This window comes from Lissotriton helveticus, chromosome 5_1 (assembly GCF_964261635.1).
Source record: "Lissotriton helveticus chromosome 5_1, aLisHel1.1, whole genome shotgun sequence".
NCBI lineage: Eukaryota > Metazoa > Chordata > Amphibia > Caudata > Salamandridae > Lissotriton > Lissotriton helveticus.
Genome location: NC_136065.1, coordinates 305,724,087 through 305,747,897, shown reverse-complemented (window position 1 = coordinate 305,747,897; position 23,811 = coordinate 305,724,087). Strand labels below are relative to the sequence as shown.

Sequence of the window (23,811 nt, the reverse complement as noted above, 5' to 3'; positions counted from 1 at the left end):
CACTTCGTTTCACTCCTCTGGCATTCACTTGATGCTTTCTGGTGTGCTTACGGCATTTGCAACAGACAAATATGAAAAATAGGATAAGACCTATAATTCCAATTGGCATCAGTACCTTGAACAATAAGCTTTTACCTAAAATAGCAAACCAATGACCTACATTTGAGAGACCATCTACCAGTCTCTTCCAGGCACTGTCAACCTCGAGTGGTTTGAGTTCCTTTTCCAAATTAGTAATGTTTTTCACATATCTTTTGAGCTGCACACTTTTGTCCGGAATATAAGTGCAACAATGTTGCGCCTTCAACATCCGGCAGACTCCGCCCTCTTTTGCTAATAAGGTGTCAAGAGCAAGTCTGTTCTGCAAAACCATTGATCTGATCGCAACCATTTCGGTATTGACCAGCAGAAATCCATGAGCTGTGTCAGTAGACAACACATCCACTATAGTGGACAATTTGCAAATTCTGTGAGTGTTCAGAACCACTCCCACTCCAGGTATCAGTGCACTGAAAATACTACCCATTATTTCACCTACGCTTTCTCTTTTACTACGCACTAAGCCATTAGTATTTTCACTGCTTCCAGCAACTTCATTCACATGGTATATTTTCGGGAAGACAATGCCAAAGTAGCAGCTTCCATACCAGTGATCCGGCAATTTAAAATAAGCCTTGTCTCCACATATATAATAAATTCCAGGAAACACAGGCTCTGACCCATTTTTGAAACCCCATCCTCCAATTACCTTGTAATTATGTTCACATTCACTAGAACCAATGAAAATGTTATTATAATAGCTAGTCTTCTCGCGATGAAGACATAGCTTTCCTTTCTTTTCAAAATCCAGCAACAGAGCAGGTCCCGCCCCACCCTTTGAGGTGCCTTCCATGTCCTCAGCCCATTTTGGTGTTTTCTGTTTTTCGTCATCTGCCTTTCTTTTTATTTTTATTCTCCTCTTCTCTGCCATGTTCAGGAAAATCTTTTCCTGCTCACGCAAAGAGCAGGTCAAGTTATCTCTGTGTGCGTCACCTATGTCTATATTACCTATAGTCAGAAAGTATTCGCCCATATAGCGAGTAACGTCACTTTTGGTATGTACAGGATTCAGGTTCCCACGTATAGGAAGTTCAGAAAAGATCACGTCATTGTTAGAGTAATAGTACTGTAACGGTCCTCTTTTGTAAAATAAACTTGCTAAAATACTACAGGATATTCCGTATGTCAGGGGCAAGTGATGGTATGTCACGCCTTCAGCCACAGAGGTAGGTAGCTTCATGCAGACATAGCAATCTTCAATTTCCATAGTTTCTACATAGTGTATTAACAAGTTTGCGAAAACATTTAAATGTGTCTTGTTTCTAACTCCGTGGTAATGTAGTCCTTCCTCATCTGATGCTTCTAAGTCTCGTTTTGTCTGTCTGAGTGCTTTTTCATGTCTTTCTACACTTCGTGTTGTCAGTTCTTCAGTGTCGGTAATCTGAGTAGGGTCAATATTAGTATTTTTGCTCACCGCAAAAGGAATGAAAACTGTTAGTCCTATCCAAACTAATATTACTATAATTATACTACATACACATACCTTGCAGCATGTTTTGCAACAACTGCGACTAGGTCTACCACTCACGTTTGAATCAGACATTTTGGCTCAGAAGAAGTTTCTCGACCCCTCTTTTTTCTTTGCACCAGTAGCTTACTTTGTGCAAATTCACGGTGGCTCGTCTTCTTCTTCGGCAGAGTACTCAGCGACTGGCTCTCCGTCGCTTTCGTCAGTTATATCAAGATCCTCAAATTCTTCCAAAACGAGCGTCCATTCAGGAGACTTGTACTTTTTGTTTTGTCTTTTTATTCGATCGCTCCTTCTTTTGGAAGTGTCTTCTGGTTGTTCTGCTATGCGAGAACTTCTCCTTTCTTCTGCACGTTTTTCTTCTACCGTTTTTATCCTCAGTCTCAATTTCTTTATGAATCCAGGCTCAATGTGCTTTCTTTTCTTAAGCCTTTTAGTTGGTACTGGGATTTCGTTTTCTTTTATTGCCCTTTTAATTTCATTTGCTTGTGGCAATGCCGCTTCTTTTTCTTCCCTTCCTATCTGACTAGTTCCAGGGCTCGTATCTATTTCTTCTGCCTGGTTACTAAACTGGCCTTGTTCAGGAGAGTTTTGCTTTTGCTTTTCAAATGTCTCTGTTTCTGTTTCCTGAACACGTTCTTCTAACCCTGTCTGATCCTGTTCGAGCACTTCGATCCCTTGATTTTCTTCTGCTTGAACTATTACACTATGTCTAGTCTGTTCCTTTTCGACATCAGGAGTCAGTGGAGGTGTATCAATTACTTGCTCAGTCCCTGTCTGACCATCTCCTTCCTCAGGTTTGATGTGAATCTCAATAGTCTGAGGTTCTTCGCCTGTGCCTTGCTTTTCCTCTCTATTCCACTCTCTACCTTCCAAAATTCGCTCTCTTGTTCTGATGGGGTCTTCGGTGAGGTCAATCAAGGGTATCCACTCATCTGGCCATATGCTCGGCAGCTCGTCATCAGCTACTTCTGGACCAACTTCTGGGAACCCCTCCGCAGGCTGGACTCTTGGTAGTTCGTCATCAACTACTCCTGGACCAACGTCTGCGGACCCCTCAGCTTGACTGGTACTGGGCTGTACGTTGTCAGTTGTTTCTGGTCTTACTTCTGCAGGCCCCTCTGCTGGACGGCCTTCTTCTCCAGGCTCCTCGTCAGGTAGTACCTTCTGGGTGTGGCTGGCGTGGATCCAATGGGGAATACCTGCACACTTCACTGCTGTGGTCATCACCAGGATTACTTGGCGCTTCTGTCCTCACCTTGGTTCCAGGCAGCTCGACCGAGTATGCTTCTTTATTTTGACCCAGTCCCCTGGAACCAGTTTGTGGAGAGGAGTCGTTGGATTGGTGACGGCGTCTTCTCCGATCTGGCGAGAGATATAACGTACTTGGTCACCTAATCTCTTGCAGTATTCAAGCACCAAATCATCAGTAATACTCAACAGTTTGCTTCCTGGTACCCACGCTTGTCTCATCACTCTTCCCATCAGGATTTCATGTGGGCTCAGGCCTGTCTTCCGGTCTGGAATACTTCGTAGTCCCATCAGAACCAGAGGCAGGGCCTTTACCCAGGTCATGCCAGATGCATCACACAATTTCGCTAGTCTTGTTTTGATAGTCCCGTTTATTTGTTCCACTACTCCAGAAGCCTCTGGATGATATGCACAGTGGAGTTTTTGCGAGATCCCAAATGCCTTACAGAGTTGGTCGATCACATCATTCTGAAAATGTCGGCCTCTATCTGATTCAATAATAATAATAATAATAATAATCCACATTTGTAAAGCGCACAATCACCCGTTAGGGTCTCTAGGCGCTGGGGGCCGTCGGGAAGATTAAGCAAGCTATTGCCCAGAGTCACATGGTGCTGAGCTAACCTGCCGCCGGAGCCGGGGATCGAACCGTGATCCCCAGATTCCAGCGTCAGTCGCCCTGGCCGCGGCGCCACACCTCTTCCAGTAGTGACTGGAACCCCGAATCTAGGTATCAGTTCTTTTAGTAAACACTTTGCTACTGTCAGTGCGTCACTTTGGGGAGTAGGGTAAGCTTCCACCCACTTTGAAAATAGGCAGACAATGACTAGGACATAACGTTTCCCCTCACAACGTGGCATGGTGATGAAATCAACCTGTATTCTCACAAAGGGACCCCCTGACCTCCCAATTTCCCTAGTTCCACCATTGTTCTCTTGCCTGGATTCATCTGTTGACATGACAGGCACCTCTGGCAGAGGGACTCTGCTACTTTCCTGAACTTTTTGCTGTACCAAGTCTGTTGGAATACCAGAATCATGGCGTCCCTACCAATGTGTGATCCCTCATGTATCAATCTCGCCATTGTGCCAAGCAAGTGTCTGGGTAACACAGGCATACCATTTGGGCCCAAGATGACACCATCCTCACGTCTTGGTCTACACCCTTCTTCCTTCCACTTCTCTCTCTCTTGCCAGGGTGTCGCCTGCTGCCATTCTCTCACTTCATCCCATGTAGGCACTTCTTCAAACACTCGAAGTTGGCAGCTGGTTCCGGGCCCCCCCGTTTTGGATTTATGATCAATCGATCCCTGGCACATAATTGTGCCACTCGATCAGCGAAATCATTTCCCAATGATACAGGGTCAAAGTCCTTCTTATGTGCAACACACTTGACCACTGCCAATTCTTTTGGTAATTGGATTGCCTCTAAAAGGTCTTGAACAACTTTTCCATTTCGAATAGGGGTACCTGATGAAGTCAGGAACTCCCTCTGTAGCCATAATTGGCCAAAGTCATGCACAACTCCAAAACAGTACTGACTGTCAGTATACACTGTTAGGCGTACGTTTTTCCCCAATTTGCAAGCTTTTATCATAGCGATCAATTCGGCTACTTGTGCAGACTTTACTTCAAATAAATAACCGGCTTCTACAATTTTGGTTAAGGAGACTACCGCATAGGCAGCACTCAGGCCTCCTTGTTCATGTCTTAGGCATGAACCATCCACAAACAATTCCATGTCATGTTTAGGCAAAGGTGTTTCTTTAATGTCTGGGCGTGGTTTTGTGCAAAATTCTGTTAAATCAATGCAGTTATGCTCATCTTCCTCCCCATCTTCCATATCCATTGAGTTGGGAAGCAGAGTGGCGGGATTCACAATGTTACACCTGACAATTGTTATATTTGCAGCACCCACGAGAATCCTCTCGTATTTAGTCAGTCGACTAGGGGTGAGATACTGAGTTTTCGTTCTAGTTAGCAAAATCACCACTCCATGTGGAACATACACAGTTACAGGATGTCCCATGACAATGGATTCACTCTGTTCTAGACTTGTGCAGGTAGCAGCTACTGCTTTCAGACATCCTGGTAATCCAGCTGCCACTGGATCCAGGGTGGCAGAGAAATATGCCACTGGCCTCCTGGTTGTGCCATGCTCTTGGGTTAGGACTGACAACGCGCAATTATCGCGAGTGTCACAGAACAGGGCAAATTCCTTGGAATAGTCTGGCATTCCTAATGCAGGGGCTGTACACAGACAATCTCGCAATTTTGTGAAGGCTGTTAAGCTTTCATCATCCCATTCTACAACATCCGGTGTTCCTCTCTTGGTCATTTTTATCAAAGGCCTAGCTAGAACTGCAAATCCCAGAATCCATTGCCTGCAGTATCCTATCACCCCAAGGAACATTCTGATTTCTTTCTGAGTACGGGGTAACTGCATCTTTTGAATTATTCTCACTCTTTCTGACGTTACTTTCCTGATGCCTTTCTCTATCTGGTGCCCCAGATATTTTACTGATTTTGCACAGAACTGTAATTTTTCAGGGGCCACTTTATGTCCCTTCTCACTCAGGTGATTCAGTAGGGCAATGGTGTCAATCACACAGTCCTTATGACTTTTGGACGCCACCAAGAGGTCGTCAATGTATTGCACCAAGACAGAATTTCCAGGTAAGACCAAAGTTTCCAAGCATTTTTTCAAGATCTGATTAAAGATAGAGGGGCTCTCTGTGTACCCCTGGGGGACTCTATTCCAGACATACACGTGACTGTTGAAAGCAAATGAGAAAAGAAATTTGCTGTCTGGATGCAAGGGAATGGAAAAGAATGCATGACATAGGTCTATCACAGTGAACCACTCAGCATCCCAGGGAATCTGGTACAGAATCACTGCTGGGTTCGGGACAATAGGGCAGCAAGGAACCACTATTTTGTTTACCTTTCTTAGGTCCTGCACTACTCTGTACTTGCCACTAGGCTTTTTGATGCCCATAATCGGTGAGTTGCATGGGCTACTCATTACTTCCTGTATGATGTTTCCTTCTAGCAGTTTCTGTATTTCCAGGGCAACACCTGTTCTCACTTCTGCATTCATTCTGTAGGGTTTAGTATTAGGGTATACTGCATTGTCTTTTATGGCTATCTGTATGGGGTCTACGTTTTTCATTAACCCTACATCTTTCCCGGTAAAGTCCCATACCTCTGGCTTCACTGTTTCTTGGAGTTCTTTGGGCAAATCCTGCATAGTCATTTGTTTAATTTCTGAGTCAGGTCTTATTAACATTAATTTATAAATGCCATCTTCATCTGGGGTCTGAATTTCAACACCCTTTGGTGTGCAAAAGATGGTACAGTTCATTTTGCACAGCAAATCATGTCCCAGTAAGTTCACTGGACTGGTGTCACAAACGACAAATCTATGCATTTCTTTAAAGTTTCCAATTGAGATCTCCATGGGCTCGGTAACAGGAGTACTAATCAGTTGATTAGATACCCCCACTACTTGGATTGCTTCTCCCGAGAGGGGTAGGTTTGGAACGTCCACTGTTCTCACAGTAGAACGGGTAGCGCCAGTGTCCAATAGAAAAGTGACATCATTTCCGTCAACCTTTCCTTCAATGTATGGCCCTGACTGGTCTACCGGCAAGGAAGCGCCAAGCACGCACTCCTCGTCCTCCCCTCTCAGGCCCCGTCAGTACTGGTCATCACAAAAGAAGGTATCATTTAGTAAATACTGCGAAGTTGCTGCATTTCTGTTCTCATTGCTCCCCCAGACTTCTACGTCCTCACCCTGTGTGGATTTTCCCTTAAACACTTGCTTTGGTGCTCGGGGCAACTGAATCGTTTTTACCTGTTGTTGGGTCTTTCTTGGTCTTTCATTCTGCGTCTGTGGAGTTAAATCAGGTGTTTGGGAGTTATCATCCTGCAAATAGGGACACTCGTCTCGCCAGTGTCCAATTTCTCCGCACTGGTGGCAGGGAAATTTCTTCTTAGCCTCCTCCCTGCTCATTTTGGGCCGGGGCTTTCCTCCTCCCCCACCCCCAGGACCTGGATTCTGAGTAGTTTTGGCCATTTTATTCGATTGTTTTTCCTGCTGTTCTGCGAGCTTCACTTGAGCCCACATAACCTTCTCCTTAAGAGCCTTTTTCTTTTCTGCCATCTCGTCCTCACAGTACTTTGCGTACCGTAGGACCTCATCCATCTTTTTAGTATGCCAACAGATTTTGTTATCTTTTATCCACTGACAAATTTCGGGTCTTAAACCATTTACAAACCTGTAAATAAAATGTGTCATATCCTTCATCTCGATGTTATCTATACCACTGTATGTTTTGAACACCTGCAACAGCCTTTCATAAAAGGAGTGCACTGTCTCGTCTCTTTCCTGCGTGGTTCTATCTATTTTGGTCCAATCAGTTTCCTTTGCTGGCACTTTTAGTTTCAGATGCTGAATTACTTGTTCATATTTTCTCATCACTTCTTTCGATGGTTCCCCTGTTTTGTCATCTCTCGGGTATTCCTCACTAGGCCAAGCTATGGCTATTTTACACTCGGTCCACAGATCTACCGGGACCACTATGTCGAAAAACCCATCCAGGTCTTTCCACAAGCATTTTTGCACCTTTACGAACCTTTCCACCTGCCTGTACCAGTCGACTGGTTTTTCGCGCAATTTCGGGAAATCGTTAGTAAAGGACACAATATCCTGTCTGGACCATGGAACGTGCACATATTTTCCACCTGGTACTTCGCGCATAGGGCATAACTGTTCTGGCTTGTCAGCTTCTCTTAGAGCGAATTCGGGAGTTGCCTGCCTAGACCTGGCCTCATCCTTTTTCTTGACCCATCGGGCTTTCCACCTTTCCACATCTCCCCATTTTTGCAATACGGTCAATAGTTCCTTGACCTGTGCTTTTTTCCCTGAAACATTCAAGTTTTCCAAATCCTTGTCTGAGAAATCTGCCCTATATGGTTTCTGCAGAGGTTTCGATCTCGAAATATCTATTCCCATGCTAGCAGCAGTATCTGTCAGTTTTTCATGAAGTACTCGGGTATTTCGGGTGAGACTCTTGCAGATAAACAGCATTTCGTCTTCAGAGTAGGTATTTAATCTGTCTAATCCTACGTTTCCTGCCATCAACTCCTCTATTTCTATTCTCAGCTTGTATTTATTTATTTATTTATTTTTAGAATTTATTAAGCGCGAACAATTGCCCGCAGGCGTCTCGGCGCTGTATTGTATTACTCACTTGTTTGATACTGAGGATGTTTTTCAGAGGTTAAACAGCCAGGTTTTCAGTTTCTTCCTGAAGGACATTAAGTTCGGACATGATCTTATGATTTGTGGGAGAGAATTCCACAATCTTGGGGCGGCAACTAGGAAACGTCTGTCTCCCCAGTTGACCAGCCTAGTCCGAGGCACTGCCAAGTCATTCTGTCCTGCTGATCGTAGCATTCGAGTGGGAATGTATGGGACAAGATGGTCGCGCAGGAATTGAGGTGCTTGTTGATGTAAAGCCTTGTAGACGATACAAAGTGTTTTAAATTTAATTCGGTTCCTGACCGGGAGCCAATGAAGACTCCTCAGGGATTCTTGTATTGGCTTAAATTTAGGAATGTTCAGGAGAAGTCTGGCTGCCGCATTCTGGATTGTTTGCAATTTCTTTATTATCCTGACTTGTGCGTTTGCAAACAAGCCATTGCAATAGTCCAGTGCTGACAATACCAGAGCGCTGACCAGTGTCTTTCCCACATTAGTAGGAAGAAAAGGAAGAATCTTCCTAACCAGACGTAGTTTGTAAAACGCCGTAGAGGCCGTCTGATTAGCATGAGCCAGAAAATTTAGCTTGTCATCGAAGATGACACCCAAATTTCTTACTTTCGTAACTGGTTTGGGTACGGCTCCAAAAGATGATGGCCACCAGGTTGGGGACCAGCTAGGACTGAGGTGGCCAAAAGTGACCACCTCAGTTTTATCAGAATTTAATTTCAGACAGTTTGCTGACATCCATTTTCCAATGGCCAGCATACCTGTCTTGAAATTTTCCGCCACTGTTTCCCCATTGTTCCTGACAGCCAGTATCAGCTGTGTATCATCCGCATATGAGGTAAGGTTCATCCCGTGCGCTTTGATGGTATTAGCGAGGTCCGACACATATATATTGAATAGTGTCGGACTAAGGGATGAACCTTGAGGCACCCCACATGGCAGCGATAACTCAGCGGATTCAAACTGGTCCAGTATAACTGCCTGGGATCTCTCTGCTAGAAAAGACGCTAGCAGATCTTTTGCTAGGCCTTGTACACCCATCTTTTCGACACGGTTGACCAGGATTTTATGGTCAACCGTGTCGAAAGCAGCAGATAAATCTAAGAGTACCAACAGTGCAGTGCCACCTTGGTCTCTGATGAGTCGAATGTCATCTGCAGCTTTGATGAGTGCTGTTTCCGTTCCATGATATTTACGGAATCCAAATTGTGTTTCATCGAGCAGGTGGTATTGCTCGATGAATTCCGTAAGTTGAGTATTCATAGTTTTTTCCACTATTTTAGCAAGGAAAGGTAAATTCGCTATAGGCCGATAGTTTTTAAGTTCTGCTTTGTCCAAGCCAGGTTTTTTCAAAAGGGGTTTGAGTAAAGTTTTTTTTAACTGGTTTGGGAAGACGCCTGTGCGGAACATGCGGTTAATTATTTGGGTAATGGCTGGGATAACCGTATCCAGTATTGAACGGAGGGTGTTTGAGGGACATGGATCCAGGGCTGATCCAGATTTAATTGTTTTAATAATGTCCTGAATATGAACTTCCGTAACCTCTGCAAAACAGGAAAAATTTATACTTGGGGATGGGGTATTTATTTTTTCAAGGCATTGGTTATCGGCTAGGTTGAAGGCTGAAAATATGTCATTCACTTTGCTAAAAAAGAATGACGCCAATGAATCACAGAAATCTTGTGAGCACGGGGGGTTAAGGTCTGGGACACTTCCCGCAAGCTGTTTAGTTATTTCAAACAACTTTTTATTCGAGTTTTTTGCGCTTTCAATTTGCTCAGTGTAGAATTTCTTTTTTGTCTCTGTGATCAATAGTTTATATTGGGTTAGCAGTCCCTTGTACACTATCTTATCCTCGTTCTCATACTTTTTCCTCCAAATTCTTTCTTTGTTTCTGCATTGCTGTTTTAGTTTTTTTAGTTCCTCCGTGTACCATGGTGCTGAGGGGGATCTTCTATTCCTGGACATTCTTTTTTCAGGTACCAGTTTGTTGGCCGCCTGGCTGACCCATATATGATATTGATTAGTAGCAGTTTCTGGATCAGTAGCCCATGTGGGTGTAGAGTTCTGTAACGCCTCCTGAAGACTGGGAATATTAACGTCTTTCCAGACTTTAAACATATCATGTTTGGGGGGGAGCAAAGTGGCTATGGGTATTTTATTCATTAATATTGTGGCCAGTACCAAGTGATGATCAGTCCACGTCATTGGTAGGACATCAGTCACTAGTATATTCTCCAAGTTGGTGAAAATACCATCTAAGGTATGACCTGCGTTATGAGTAGGTCCTTTCACCAACTGAACTAGGCCAAAGATCTCCATTTCAGATAGCAATGAGGTAGTCTCCTTATCTTCGCTACATTCCAAATGGAAATTAAAATCACCTAACAGAGTCACAGATTTATCCATAGCTGTAGTTTCTAGGATAGTGAGTATTTCTGTGAGGAATTCCGACCGTGATTCTGGTCTTCTGTATAGTAATACACCTTTAAAATTGTGTGAAGGGGACAGATAGATATCGAATTGAAGCGCCTCACATGCCGTTGAAGGAATGACAGTAGTACGAATTCTAAAAGAGTCACGGGCGATTATGGCAACCCCACCGCCTCTCTTACCAATTCTATCTAATCTGTAAGACTTGAAACCTTGTGGAACGGCTATGACGAGGTCCGGGTCAGAGGCTTTGTCCAGCCAAGTTTCTGTCAGGAACATTACATCTATGTTCCTATCAATAAGTACATCGGCTACTTCTTGCCTATGTTTGGCTAATGAGCGTACATTAATGAGGGCTATCGTAAACACTTGATTTACCTGGATGGAATTTTCGCTACTAGCTCTTTTATTTAATAGGGGAATGGACATTTGGCAGTGATTACAATCCAATACAGTTTTAGATGATATAAAGTCTGGGCTGTGCCTTATGCATTTTTCAGTGGCTTGTGGGCGAAGGTCGATCAACGCAGAGCGTGGGTAGGATACTGTGTTTACGCAAACACTATGGCCAGGGGGGGTGGCCCTAGGCCCGTGTCCGGCGCGGACGGGCGCAGACGGGCTTGCCTTTGGCGCGCCTTCGGCGCGCCGCCGGCGCGCCCGCTGCGCCCGCCCGCTGCGCGGACGGGAAGGTGGTCTGTTTTTATCCATCCAAGAGAGAGGGAGGAGGGTGGAGGGGCGGAGATCTGACCCGCGATCCTTCCCCAGGCCAAGATGGCGCCTGAAGATTGTGGAGTGGTGCCTGGCGCCTAGCAACAGTGGCGCTGCCAGACACGAGAGGGGGCCCTGGGGCGATGTAAGTCTCGTTCTAGGTGGGGCTGCTAAAAAGCTCCTATTTAAAATATTTACAATCCTTAAAAACACGAGTGCATTTTTTAATCAAATTACACCCAATGACAGCAATGACCTTCAATAAATGAACAGCGCGCAAGAGAGCGCGAAGAACCCCCGGCTTCCGCCTCAAGGGTGAGTGAGCATTCAATACAAATACCACGAGGGGTGTTGATGTCAGGCTTTAAATCTCCTCGGAGGGCGGAGGGGCGGAGATCTGACCCGCGATCCTTCCCCAGGCCAAGATGGCGCCTGAAGATTGTGGAGTGGTGCCTGGCGCCTAGCAACAGTGGCGCTGCCAGACACGAGAGGGGGCCCTGGGGCGATGTAAGTCTCGTTCTAGGTGGGGCTGCTAAAAAGCTCCTATTTAAAATATTTACAATCCTTAAAAACACGAGTGCATTTTTTAATCAAATTACACCCAATGACAGCAATGACCTTCAATAAATGAACAGCGCGCAAGAGAGCGCGAAGAACCCCCGGCTTCCGCCTCAAGGGTGAGTGAGCATTCAATACAAATACCACGAGGGGTGTTGATGTCAGGCTTTAAATCTCCTCGGAGGGCGGAGGGGCGGAGATCTGACCCGCGATCCTTCCCCAGGCCAAGATGGCGCCTGAAGATTGTGGAGTGGTGCCTGGCGCCTAGCAACAGTGGCGCTGCCAGACACGAGAGGGGGCCCTGGGGCGATGTAAGTCTCGTTCTAGGTGGGGCTGCTAAAAAGCTCCTATTTAAAATATTTACAATCCTTAAAAACACGAGTGCATTTTTTAATCAAATTACACCCAATGACCAATGACAGAGATCTAAAGGTTTCGTTGGGGACGCTTGTTTTTCAAATTCTTGACTCCATCTTTCGATTTCTTCAGGAGTCACCAATGTGACACTCTTCGTACCTGAGGTCGATTCCATTTGAATTTCCCTCGCATTAAAAGGATTGTGTCTTTTCTGGATCCTTTTTCCTGTATTTCTAACGGGCAGATCTAGCAGCGAGACCTCCGACTCGCACTCACTTGTCTGGTCATCTACAATTAATGGTTCTGGTCTGGTCGGTGCAATGACAGGAGTAATTACTGGAGTTTTCGGACTTCCTTGACGGTCCCCGTACAACGGAACCACCGGTCCGATAGTTACTGAGATCGTTAAAGCTTCAGGACTTGCATTCAGTTGTGACATTTTCCGTATTATTTCAGCTCTCTGATTTCCTAGCGCTTCTCGCTCTTTCTCTTCTAATAACCTGTCCAAAGTGTTTCCATGTAACACCTGCGGGGTCAGAATAGGAGCATAACTCGGGGCAGTGGGATGTGTCTCACTCGGCCCTCCACCATAATTAGGTTTCTGAAACAAACTTCCTGTGCCTAGGATTCTCGGATCTTCCTCATCCCGGGGCTGTAATAATGGCATTCCTGTACTTAAGGACCCCACCTCACCTCCGTAAGGGGGACGAGGGCAAAAATCTCCTTCCTGTGAATATCCCATTTCCCCACCTACAGGTCTCCTGGGGTAAATACTTCTGGTTTCTACGGGTCCTAGATTCTCAGTATAAGGAGGAATTAGATAATCCCCTCCTACACTTGCGGACCTGACCTCTTCCCTTTGTAGGGGTCTCCGGGGAATATCTCCTGCACTCGAAGGTCGGTGTCCCTCATTATAAGGAGGCGGACTTCTCATGCATATGTCATCTAATAACTCGTCATCTGATTCTCCTAGGGGCCCCCAGTGCTTGGACTTCTCCGTCCTTTTCCCCCCCCCAGGAGGATCTTCTGCTGGCATCATGGGAAACAGACCCTCAACAATCATGCTCTGTCTCCACTGTTTCATCTTTTTGTCTCGTGATTCTTGTTTCAGTTTTGGGTAATACTTTGTCAGCCCTTTGTCCATTCGGGGCTTTTCTCTTTGGAAAGCCTCAATCTCCCATTCCTCTAATGCCTCATACTGCGTTAGTCTCGGTCTGGGATGTAATTCATTCATTCGGGTTCTTAAATTGAACAAGATCCTACCATTAAAGGTACCTTCTAACGGAAAGGCCATTATTCCGTCATCTTGTGTGTATTTCGCCCAATTTTCTAACCATACACATGTATTGTACCCTCTGTCGAACATCATGAAAGAGGCGGGAGTATTTGGTGGAGGAATAACAATGCCCTCTCTAGTTTGAATCGGCTTGTCCTTTTTGAAGTAATTCTTTACCTTATTTACAAGGGACAATTTTCGCTTATTTCCGTACATAATGCCGTATCTATTAGCCTTCCACTGATCCCTTTCAAACCCTAGGTTTCTTGGATCGGGTCTAGTCTCTGGAGTATACGAGTGCCACATACGATTTCTACGCTTACTTTATTTACAAAATTACCTCTAATCAGAATGCGCCTTGCAATTCCGTGCGACCAATGGGGTGCACGAGTTCAAATATTTTTGGCCAATGGGTGCGCGGCCTTTTCGTGAGACAGTTCTCACGCTTCGGCGCTCACCCCTCCTTCACAATTCCAGCCCCGCTACCTGCCCGCTGTTTCTACCAATCTCAGCGCGGCACGGAGTGACGTCAGAGACGCTTCGCGACTGACTCCCTCCCTTCACAAGGTAACGAAAACTTTCTTTCTTTCTAAAGTGTTTAGTACTTGGTTATTTTACAACGAATACACATTTGCCACAGTGCTCAAGTGTCTAGACAGGAAAGAGTTGTTTTACTGCAAGTAAACTACTTCCATTTACTTTTCACACACTACGGGTAGATCTCTTCCGCCCACCCTTCACTCTAGCATCAGTGAACCTGTTACTTCCCTAGACCCATCCACTCTTTCCGGGATATATCCGAGTCTAAGGTTTCCCAGCGGACCCCTTTGCTTTCACCCAAGCTCCGATGAACCTGCTACTCTTCCGATGTGACCCTTATTAGGTTACGCCACTATGGGAATTTTGCCAATGAACCTCGTTACTAACATTTATTCACACATGTATTCAGAAAACCCTAGTTAGTGCTTCTGGTTCTACCTAACCTGCACCTAACTTTCCTTGAGCCTGCGACCTCAAGGCAATGGATTCTATTCACCACTTGCCATTCAATTTCCCCGGGGAGTTCCGACAACACTTAACAAAACGTTTTACATACGCATGGATTAATACATATAACAATATAAGAACAAGAATAACAATTTTCAAACAATTCATATATTTCAAAAGCAGCGCATTCTCAAGAGATTGATCAAGTCCCCCGAAATGGCCGTTCTTATAGCAGCAATAATGTTTAGCAGCTATCGACTTGACTAGCCTAACTAGTCCTACCTAACCTTTAACTATTCCCTAACCATACCTCTGCTACCAGAAAATACTGATAGAGCGCGCGGGTCACCCGACCAATAATTTCGCCACTTCCGGCTTCGGGCCCATATATTTCAAATCACCATACACATTGATCGGATGACCTCACGGTCTGCTATCAGATATTTGTGAGTTCCTCTCGTTATTCCTCAGAGTACCCGACTTACCATCCACCGATGCGGGTACCTATGACCACAATGGATCAGGGAGCTAGCTGTAAAAGGAAAGGCAGCAAAATACAAACCCAGCAAATAACATTCAATACCCTTTGTAAAATGGCCACGGACAACTGGAAGTTTTAAAATCTTTATCTAATTTATTAAAATTCAGAAATCATCAAATTTACAGTAATTAAGCAATCGATAATCAGAATAACAGAAAGTACATAGCTGAATAGCAAATAAGTCAGTGCAACCATTTATAACCTACTGGAACCAGGACACAATTAAAATAAAGGATCAGGAATTAGAACGTTTAGGATGAATCACTAAAGATGGGATAGGCTTTGATTAGGACTAGTATTCTAGAATTATCTCAAAATATGAGACAGGAGTTCGGGACATTTATATAACTATAGAAGAGTCTATAGAGAGAGAGAGACACGCTATGCTTTAAGGCAAAAGTGCTTTAGACAATTTAAGTAGGGAGGTTCTAGACCATATCAGGAAATGACAAACTGCAATGCAAAATATAATTTCTAACAGATAGGGTAACATAGGAACACGTTATGAAACAAATGCAAATGACTTTATGATTCAATGTTTGCGGGAGAAAGCATGGAAAATTAATTCACGCGCAAAGATATGTCTTTATTGAAGCAAAAGACAGAAAAATAGAAAGGTGCAGTTTCAGGAGATTCAGAGCAATATTTACCTAGACTGGTGTGAAAACCAAACCCTGGCCACGGGTCAGTTAAGGACAGGAAACCCTCAAGGAAGGATACCCCTCGAATGGACAGCAGGTGCAGAATGGACACCCAGGACAGGACAGGAAACCCTCAGATTAGGAATCAGGACAGGACCACCAGGATACGACCAGCACCCGCAGTTCGGAAGCAACGCCTGCGCTCCACCCTCTCTGCAGCTATCGATCAGGACCCCGATTGGGTCAGTGAATTCCCCAGCAAAGTGCTTCACCAGCACTTAAGGTTCAGTAAAACCTTCAGAGTCTATGGTCAAATTTCGGACAGAGAGCTCCGCAGCTCCTCTGTATCAAGTCACCTATTGAGTGCGTTGGGTCAGTGACAGGTCAGCTAAACCAGACAAGTCGGACAATTTCCCTAGGTGAACCCAGGGTAGATATACTGTTTTGGGACGGTGTACCACCCCCCAATGTTGCAAAGTGTCAGAATCCCTCAATTTGGATTGGTCCTAAGGTAGGGTCTGGGTAACACACCAATCGGAATAGACTATTTGGAGGCCTACTTTGCATCTCTGGGTACCGCCTAGCGAGATTGGGGTTCCCATGAGAAAGCCGCACAGAATACAATGAGAAGAACACATTTCGTTACAATAGAACATAATCATGATGCTTCGGCTGGGTGAAGGTGCTCTTTCCCAGGGTGGCTCTGGCATCAACCTTCTTTGGCCTGAGTTCAATGCCAATGGCTGCTTCTAGATTCTGCGCAGAAATACCCTCCAAGATGGACTCCCCAGCCCAGCACCCCTCCGAGTCGAGGATACATGAAAAGTAAGCGAAAATAAATTAAAACATAGAAGTGACGGTATGAAAAACACATCATGGGTTGTGTACTTTAAACTTATCATTATAAAATTATACTATGCAGTTTAAGTGTTAGCAACATATACACACTCACAAGAGCATCACCACGTTATTCACGAGAGCTGTGTATTACGCATGCGCACCCTTTCCCACCAAACTTATAACTACGTCAGGTCACGTGAGTGTGACTGACGCATGCGCAGAAGCAACTTTTCCAAGCGGCGGCCATGTTTTAGAGACATGGATTAGTTGTATTAGAAAATACACATACGCAAGCTTCCTCTACTTTGTTCGAATATAAAATAAAAGATTAGTAAGACGTACAAGTTTTATTAATTGATTACACACGGGCGAGGTTCATGACTCGAGCAAGTCGCAATGCGAAGCTTGCTCTATCCATACACGATAAAGTACAACTAATTGCCTGTATGTTGATAATCAATATTGTGCAGTTTGAGTAAGTGCAGATTGATATAAAAACTCAATATTTTTGTAGAACATCCCTAATATGGTTTAATTCTCCTCTACATTTCTGAATGTTCTTTAAACACTGTGTAAGTGAGTGTACTCAGAAAACTCTATAAGCGCTCACTGTGTTTACAAAGTGTGACTTTATTTCTCATTGGTTTGTTTTACATCTTTAGAAAAATGCAGTCCTGAAGTGATTGGTATGAAACTTGGTGTCATAGAGTCTGAGATCCTGGAGATGAGGAGGCAACTGATTGGACCAGGAGGCAGGAGCCTTGATGGCCTGAGAGGTAAGAAAAGTGTTACCCTCACATCCCCGCACACCAAGGTCTCCCATACTTTGAGACATGGTCTGAAAATGACACAGGTGGGCGGGGTTCATGACAGAGGAGGTGCTGAGGGTTAAGCGGCAGATTAGACTTTGTGTTGATTGAAGCGGCATTATTGTGACAGGTGGCAGATGGTACGGGGAGAGTACGCGGCAGAAGAAAGATTTTTGGAGTAAACATTGTGGAGCATTACATGAGTCCTATGAGGAAGAATACTGGCACTCGCGGGAGAGTGGTGAATAGGCAAATTAGCACTGGTGTCTTTGATGGTCTGGGGTATAGGGGATTTGGTCTAAGTGGTGGTGAAGAAGACACTGGTCCAGTTAGTCGTGGAGCAGCAATTAGTGACACAATGGTATGGGAGACACAGATGTTACAGTTGTAGAGGGCATTGAGGTGGTATTTGAATTTGTTTAGCCAGAGCCATTTTTCTTCTGGGGCTTCATGCACTTCGTCTGTGGGTGAATTTGAAGATAGGTAGAACCTCTGGGCCTGATTCAACCTCCCACAAGGAATATTGTCCACTGGACAATCAAATTGGCCTCTCACCTAGCTTGCATCATTCTGGCACTTAACATGCCCATAGCCCCACCCACTCCCATTTTCTACAATGAGCGAGGTTAGTGCTACTTAACCACAGAGTAAAGAACTGCAGTGAGGGGAGCTCCATTGTGAGATCATGGCTCTTACCCTGAACCATAATAGTATGTCACTTTGCTGCAGGAATCAGAGAGTAGGGAGAAGATAGCCACATTGACAACAGACCACAAAAACATTGTCATCCATCCCTAATTTCAAAAGTTGGATTAAATGATAGAACTTGTGAAAGAGAAGACAGAAAGTGAATGGAGAAATGAAACTACAATATGACATATTATTGTTTCACATTGCCTTGGTAACCGGGGTCCGTTTTCACAGCAGACATTCTTATTTTGGGGCGGTAGGTGGGAGCGGTAGAGGAGATACTTATGAGTGAGAGGAAGAGAAGGCTGGACAGGGGACGTTGAATGAGGTCTTGGTGAAAGGGTGTATAGAGATGTCCATAGAGTTTGTGGTGGAGGGAAAGGGGTGAAAGATCTAGTCAAGGAGACACTGGGGGAGGGTGTAGTGGGGATAAACTGTTGAGAACAGTTGTAGAGGACCCCTTTAGATGGAGTGACTTTTATGGGAATGGTGATGGAGGGAGCGATGGTGAAGAAGTGCAGTAGGGAGTGGGAGAAGGTGTGATGGCAAACATAATTTAGGTGGAGGAAAATGTAGTGTGAGTGACCCTGAGAAGGGAGGTGAAGCGTTTCAGTGATCACTATGGAGTCTGTTCCCTGTACACTACTTCCTAGATGTGGATTGAGTCTCATTTCCTGTGCCTTTGTTCTGTATGCCCAATCTTTCCAGGTATAAAAGTGGTCTCCTCCCCTCACTGTTTCTTCCTGACAGGGCTATGGATAAAAGCTGACTTCTCAGTCCTTTATAGGTGCTTATGGAGACATCATCCTTCTCCTTTCACATACTGTAATCAATGTCTAAGTGACTCCTGTTCCTTCCTTTCTTCTAGGGGTGTGGATGGTGGCCTACCCATCGTTCTATTTCTCCACTGAACACACAGCGAGCTATGTAGAGCTGCGGCCACAAAAAGACATTGTCCTGAAAGCCTTCACTCTCTGCTTTTGGGTCCGGACAAACAACCAAGGCACAAAAACCATCTTCTCCTATAGCACTCGCCACAGGGACAATGAGCTAGTGGTGACGGTGGGTTCAGATGTGGGTCTGTGGGTCGGAGGGCACTTTATAGACTTCCCGGTGCACCACAAGTCTGAGGACTGGGTGCATAACTGTATGCGGTGGGACTCAGCCACTGGTGTTGCCGAGCTCTGGACCAATGGCTTGATGATCAAAGAGAAAGGCCTGCAGAAGGGCTATGTCGTAAAGTCAGGAGGTGTCATTGTGCTTGGTAAAGACCGTGATGATCTTCTTGGCATTTTCTCCAATGGATTTGTGGGCTCGATGAGCCGCATTCATCTTTGGAGTCATGCCCTAGGTGCAGCCGATATCATGATGCTCACCCAGTGTCGACTTGCCAGTACCAAGGGGGACCTCATCTCCTGGGGCGAGACCCCCATGACCTTGTCTGGGGGGGTGATCCTGGAGGTGGATACCAGCTGCCGGTGAGGCTCTTCAGCAGTTGAGTTCAAGAGGTGGTGGGAGTGCTGGACAGACAAACCATCCTTAGGGCAAAGGTGACAGAAGAGGGGCTCCCATGCAGAATTTGTCTGTTTTGAAAGAACCTATATTGGCATGTCACGATATGACCTTGCTTTTGGACAGACTGCAAGCAACACACCAAGGATTTAACAATTTTGTCAGAATTGTGCTCCTTGTTTGGTTCCCCTCAGCCCTCAAGCTGACTGCTTTTTGTCCCAGTTACCCCTTCTCCAGAAATTGTCAGATGTTTGTCTGAAAGCAAACCCAGTTGCTCCATGTTTAATGCGTGGTTGGTCCATGAATTACCTTATATTTTTTACCCACATTTTGGTGCTAGAGCCCTTTTGTTGCCCTGCGACATATGCTTTTCTTAATTATCATTGTATCCCACTGAGTTGCCATGTTTTAGGCTGTATTTGAACACACATACCTAGTTCTGTGGACCTCAGTTATCCCTAAATTAAAAAAACACAATAAGCTGTCCTTCTCGCTGTAGCCGTCAGTGGTACTGAGACTCAGCCAGGCTAGATCGGCATCCTTTAAGCAAACAGGGCATGCACTAACCGGTTGACATACATTGTGGAAAATATTTTTGTAGGAGGGTAAAGATCAAAACATCAGACGTTTAGCTTTAAAAGAAGACATGTACCTCAGAATGTAAAAGCAGGGTCCTCTTTCTGTTGCCTATGTACCAGTTAATTTTGTTCGTTTTTAGTTCACCTGCCTGATTTGTCATTGTTCTTTTTTGGGACCCACTGCCTTTTTTGTTTATAATACTTTAGTTTGCTTTATCGTTTTAAAGTGGTGTTATTCCTGTCAATTATTGTTGATCGTTTTACGTTTTATCCTTGTTTTTTTCTCTTCTGTTCTTTATTCATTGTTCTCTTTAAATGTATTAATTAATGCCCCTTTCATATCAAACCCCACGTATTCCATTCATCAAAAAGGGCAGTTTACAAAAACTGGGACATTTCAAGGGGGCCCTGTGGATTTCAGTTTGCTGAGACGCCAGCACGTCCCAATCTGTTTTTTAATGATTGTTTGCACTTTGGAGAAACGTAAATTTGTTTTTTTAATGTACTTATTAAGCAGAAAATGTGAAACGTAATCAAAAGAATAAATGTAAACATATAGATGGATACTAGATGCATTATATTTACATTAAATGATTTTCCTTCAAGTTATCTTCAAGTTATTTTCCTTAACTTTTTATTGTTCAAACATGCACTGATTTGTGAAATGAAAGCTTTGATGCAAGCTTGTTTTCATGCAAGGAACAATGGGACAACTCTTATGCCACATGCACTCCGTCCGCACCTCTTCCTGTCCTGATAAATATGCCCTCAAAATGCTGAGTTGACAGCAGCATTGCAAACAGCTGATGGTTTAGTGTGTGGTGTACAAAACTGACTTTGGAAGGTGTGTTGAACAAGTCACATTATTCTGAACTTGGGGGATTTGGAATCCATTTTGCAGTGGGCGGGAGGTGTTCTCCTTCACCTATTGGGAAGATGGAACTGACATGGTGTATGTCAAATTGCTGTCATGATCTGTGAATTGGGCTAACCTTGCTGCACTCAGCTGGCACTCAAGCACAATATCTTGAACTTTTTAGGACTGTGTTCATTCTGGGAAAGGACAGGCTGCCATTGCTCCTGGAAAGGTGGCACTGGTTGGCAAAGGGCTTTGTGTCTCTGTAGTACTTTTGTGCCTAAATGCAAAAAACATCTACCTTAAGTCCGCTCAACTCTCACATTGGTTTCAATTAGCAGTGGCCATTTTGAAATTTCGAGTATAAAGCCCCACTTGGTTGACAGTGTCCTTGCTAGGCAATCAAGAACCTCTGTTGCTCCAGCAAGAACCTTGGTACCAGAACTTGCGAAAACCTTTGAGATTGTTTGTTCCTTTTTGCAAACATGTTTAAAAATTTTGAAGCTGAAGACAGAAAAGAATTCTAAAGGTGTTCTCTTGTTTTGAGAATCAACCTAAATAGCTTGAATTCATGATTCTAAGTTTACCTTGAAGAAGTATAAAACATTTTTTTTGTTGCACATTTTTGGATCATATATTATGTGAGGAAACAGAAAGTATTTGCTTAAACTTTAAAGAGTGTTGAAATATTCAGCAGGCATAGAATGTGTTTAAGTTACTGGTGGTATTAAAAGTATGGATTCATTGTTATCAGTGAGAACTATATAATTCACATGAACGTTTGTTGTATATCAGTTTTACGAAAAAACAGCCTTGAATGTATTTCAGAACCAGAAAGGTGCAATCACCAAAGCTGAGCATGGTTATCTTAGTCGGCATAGAGAACGAATTTATAACAAAGGCAGAAATAACATGATTACACAGCAACAGTTTATGTTCCAGGAATGTCACTGTTCCACTAAAACACAGAGGGTATGGAAGATAAAACGAATCTGAAAGTATGTCATTTCTTAAGCAAGTGATAAATGATTGACTGTAGCGACAAAGTACAAAAGAATCGAACCTTGACCTTAATTCATGCCCAACAGAATGGGGAGTCCGAGGGACGATATCCTGTGTCTTTTGTTTTCTCTCTTATTTCATTCCCCTTTCCTCTTGCCTACTGCTCACCAAAATATCACATGGTGTATGGTTAGTTGCAGATATGGAGAGTTAAGGAAACATTCATTGGTCCCATTGGATCCAGAATTCAAGGTGAGTGCATTCTGACAATTACTCTAAGCAATAAATCTGACTAGAAAATGATACATTTTAAATATCACTGTACACGTGGGAATCTAAGCTTTCTTAATCAAGGGCATGTTTAGAAAATTGCATCTGTAACAGCTTTGCTCCAGTACTCGTCAAAATGTGAAGGCTTTAATAATACCTGTCATACCTTTGGTAGTATCCACTTTACAGGCAAAGGAACTCTCAATTCTTTCAGATCCAGTTACAGAAAGCACCAATGTCCACAAGAGCAGTAGACGTTCTTTCCAGTTTTCTCACACCCAGTAACAGAATTGTAAACTTCCACTGTTACGGTAACCGGTATGGCCTTGCGCAGTCTGGGGAGGAGATTTAATGATTCTTAGTAGGGCTTTAGAACCCGCCTCCCTGGCCCGTCTCTCCTACATTGGCTGGCTTCCTAAACGGAGGCCAGCCATTGGAGGAGAGAGCCGTCCCTCCAAAGAAGCTCCGTCTTTTTCGTCTTTGGGGGCGTAAGTTTTGCTGTTCTTTAGACAGTGACGTGGTCCGTCACTCAGGACAGCAAAAAACGTCCCCGAATCCGAAAAATTTCGGAAGCTTGAGGCCGCCATTTTGTTTCCTTCGCAAGACGGCTACTCCCCACTCTTCAGGTAGGAGAGCCTCTCCCTTTTTAAAAGGACATTTACATTGTTATTAAAAGACTTCGTGTGAATGTATAGGCTCTTTGAGCGCCTAATAGAACAGCATTTTCATTTACGATAATGTAATCATTTTTGCAAATAGGAGATTTAGCTATTGCTTCCCCTCTTCCAAACAGTAAACTGTCAGCTTGTCTCTTGTGTGAATGAAGAAAAATTACACCCAGGTGAGCAATATCTGTCTGCTCTCTCCGCCGGCGTTCCCGCTCAGGCATAATATTTATTATTCCTCCCATTTGGTGAATTATTCCCGGAAATCTCCAGGAAAGAAACTTTGTGCGAATGAGGGCGCGAGTCGCGGAAGGCGCACAGGTCTCCTTAGCAGTAAATCTGCGGCGGCACCTTGTAAAATGCGAGCTATTCCATAAAAATGGGTCAGTCGCGGATAAAAATGGGCACCCTATCGTAAGTTATTTTCAGCTCGAGGAAGGCGGGGCCCGTGTGTCGGTGGGAGCCCCGCACGCCTGCCCGAGAGTCAAGAGAAGGCCCCGGGAGTGGGTCCGATCGAGGCACATTATCGGTGCCTGAGGGCCCGCAGGAGGAGAACACGACCTGCCGGTGAGGTGTGCCGACCCGCCTTCAGCCAGCAAGAGGAGCCTGGTGAGTGGGGCTGCGTGTCGGGCCTAGGGGGGTGTTGGTCAAGGCACGGTGTCGGTGCCTTCCCCCAGTGACCCCAAGCCCTCGAGGAGGGGGCTCCCCCGGGGTCAGTGCTGTGCTCGCCTTAGTTTTCCAGCTGCCCTGCCTGGCAGTGGGCAGCTGCAACGTGCAGCCACATTTGTTTCTGAAGCCCCCGTGGGGCACCAGCCCGGACCGGACCACAGTTTTATTTAGACTCGGGTCCCAGGAGGGGACCCCAACTGTCCGGTACATAATTTTTGTATGTTAGCGTCCCGGAGTGGGGCTCCAATGGGCACAGTGGTGCCAGGATTGCTTGACTTTTGTGGGCCTGACTCTGCCTCAGCTGCGCCACCGTAGCGGGCAGCTGCA

The 23,811-nt window shown here is 44.7% G+C and overlaps 1 protein-coding gene across 1 annotated transcript in view; it reads left to right on the top strand.

The window, feature by feature from the left end:
• Positions 1-20,627, top strand: part of CA6 (carbonic anhydrase 6) — a 95,454-nt gene extending 74,827 nt beyond the window's left edge. The window contains exons 8-9 of the mRNA XM_078642308.1: positions 17,096-17,209; positions 18,801-20,627. Of these exons, the coding sequence (XP_078498434.1) occupies positions 17,096-17,209; positions 18,801-19,414 (728 nt within the window). The 3' untranslated portion in view covers positions 19,415-20,627. The remainder of the gene's footprint in view (positions 1-17,095; positions 17,210-18,800) is intronic.
• The last annotated feature ends 3,184 nt before the right edge of the window (positions 20,628-23,811 follow it).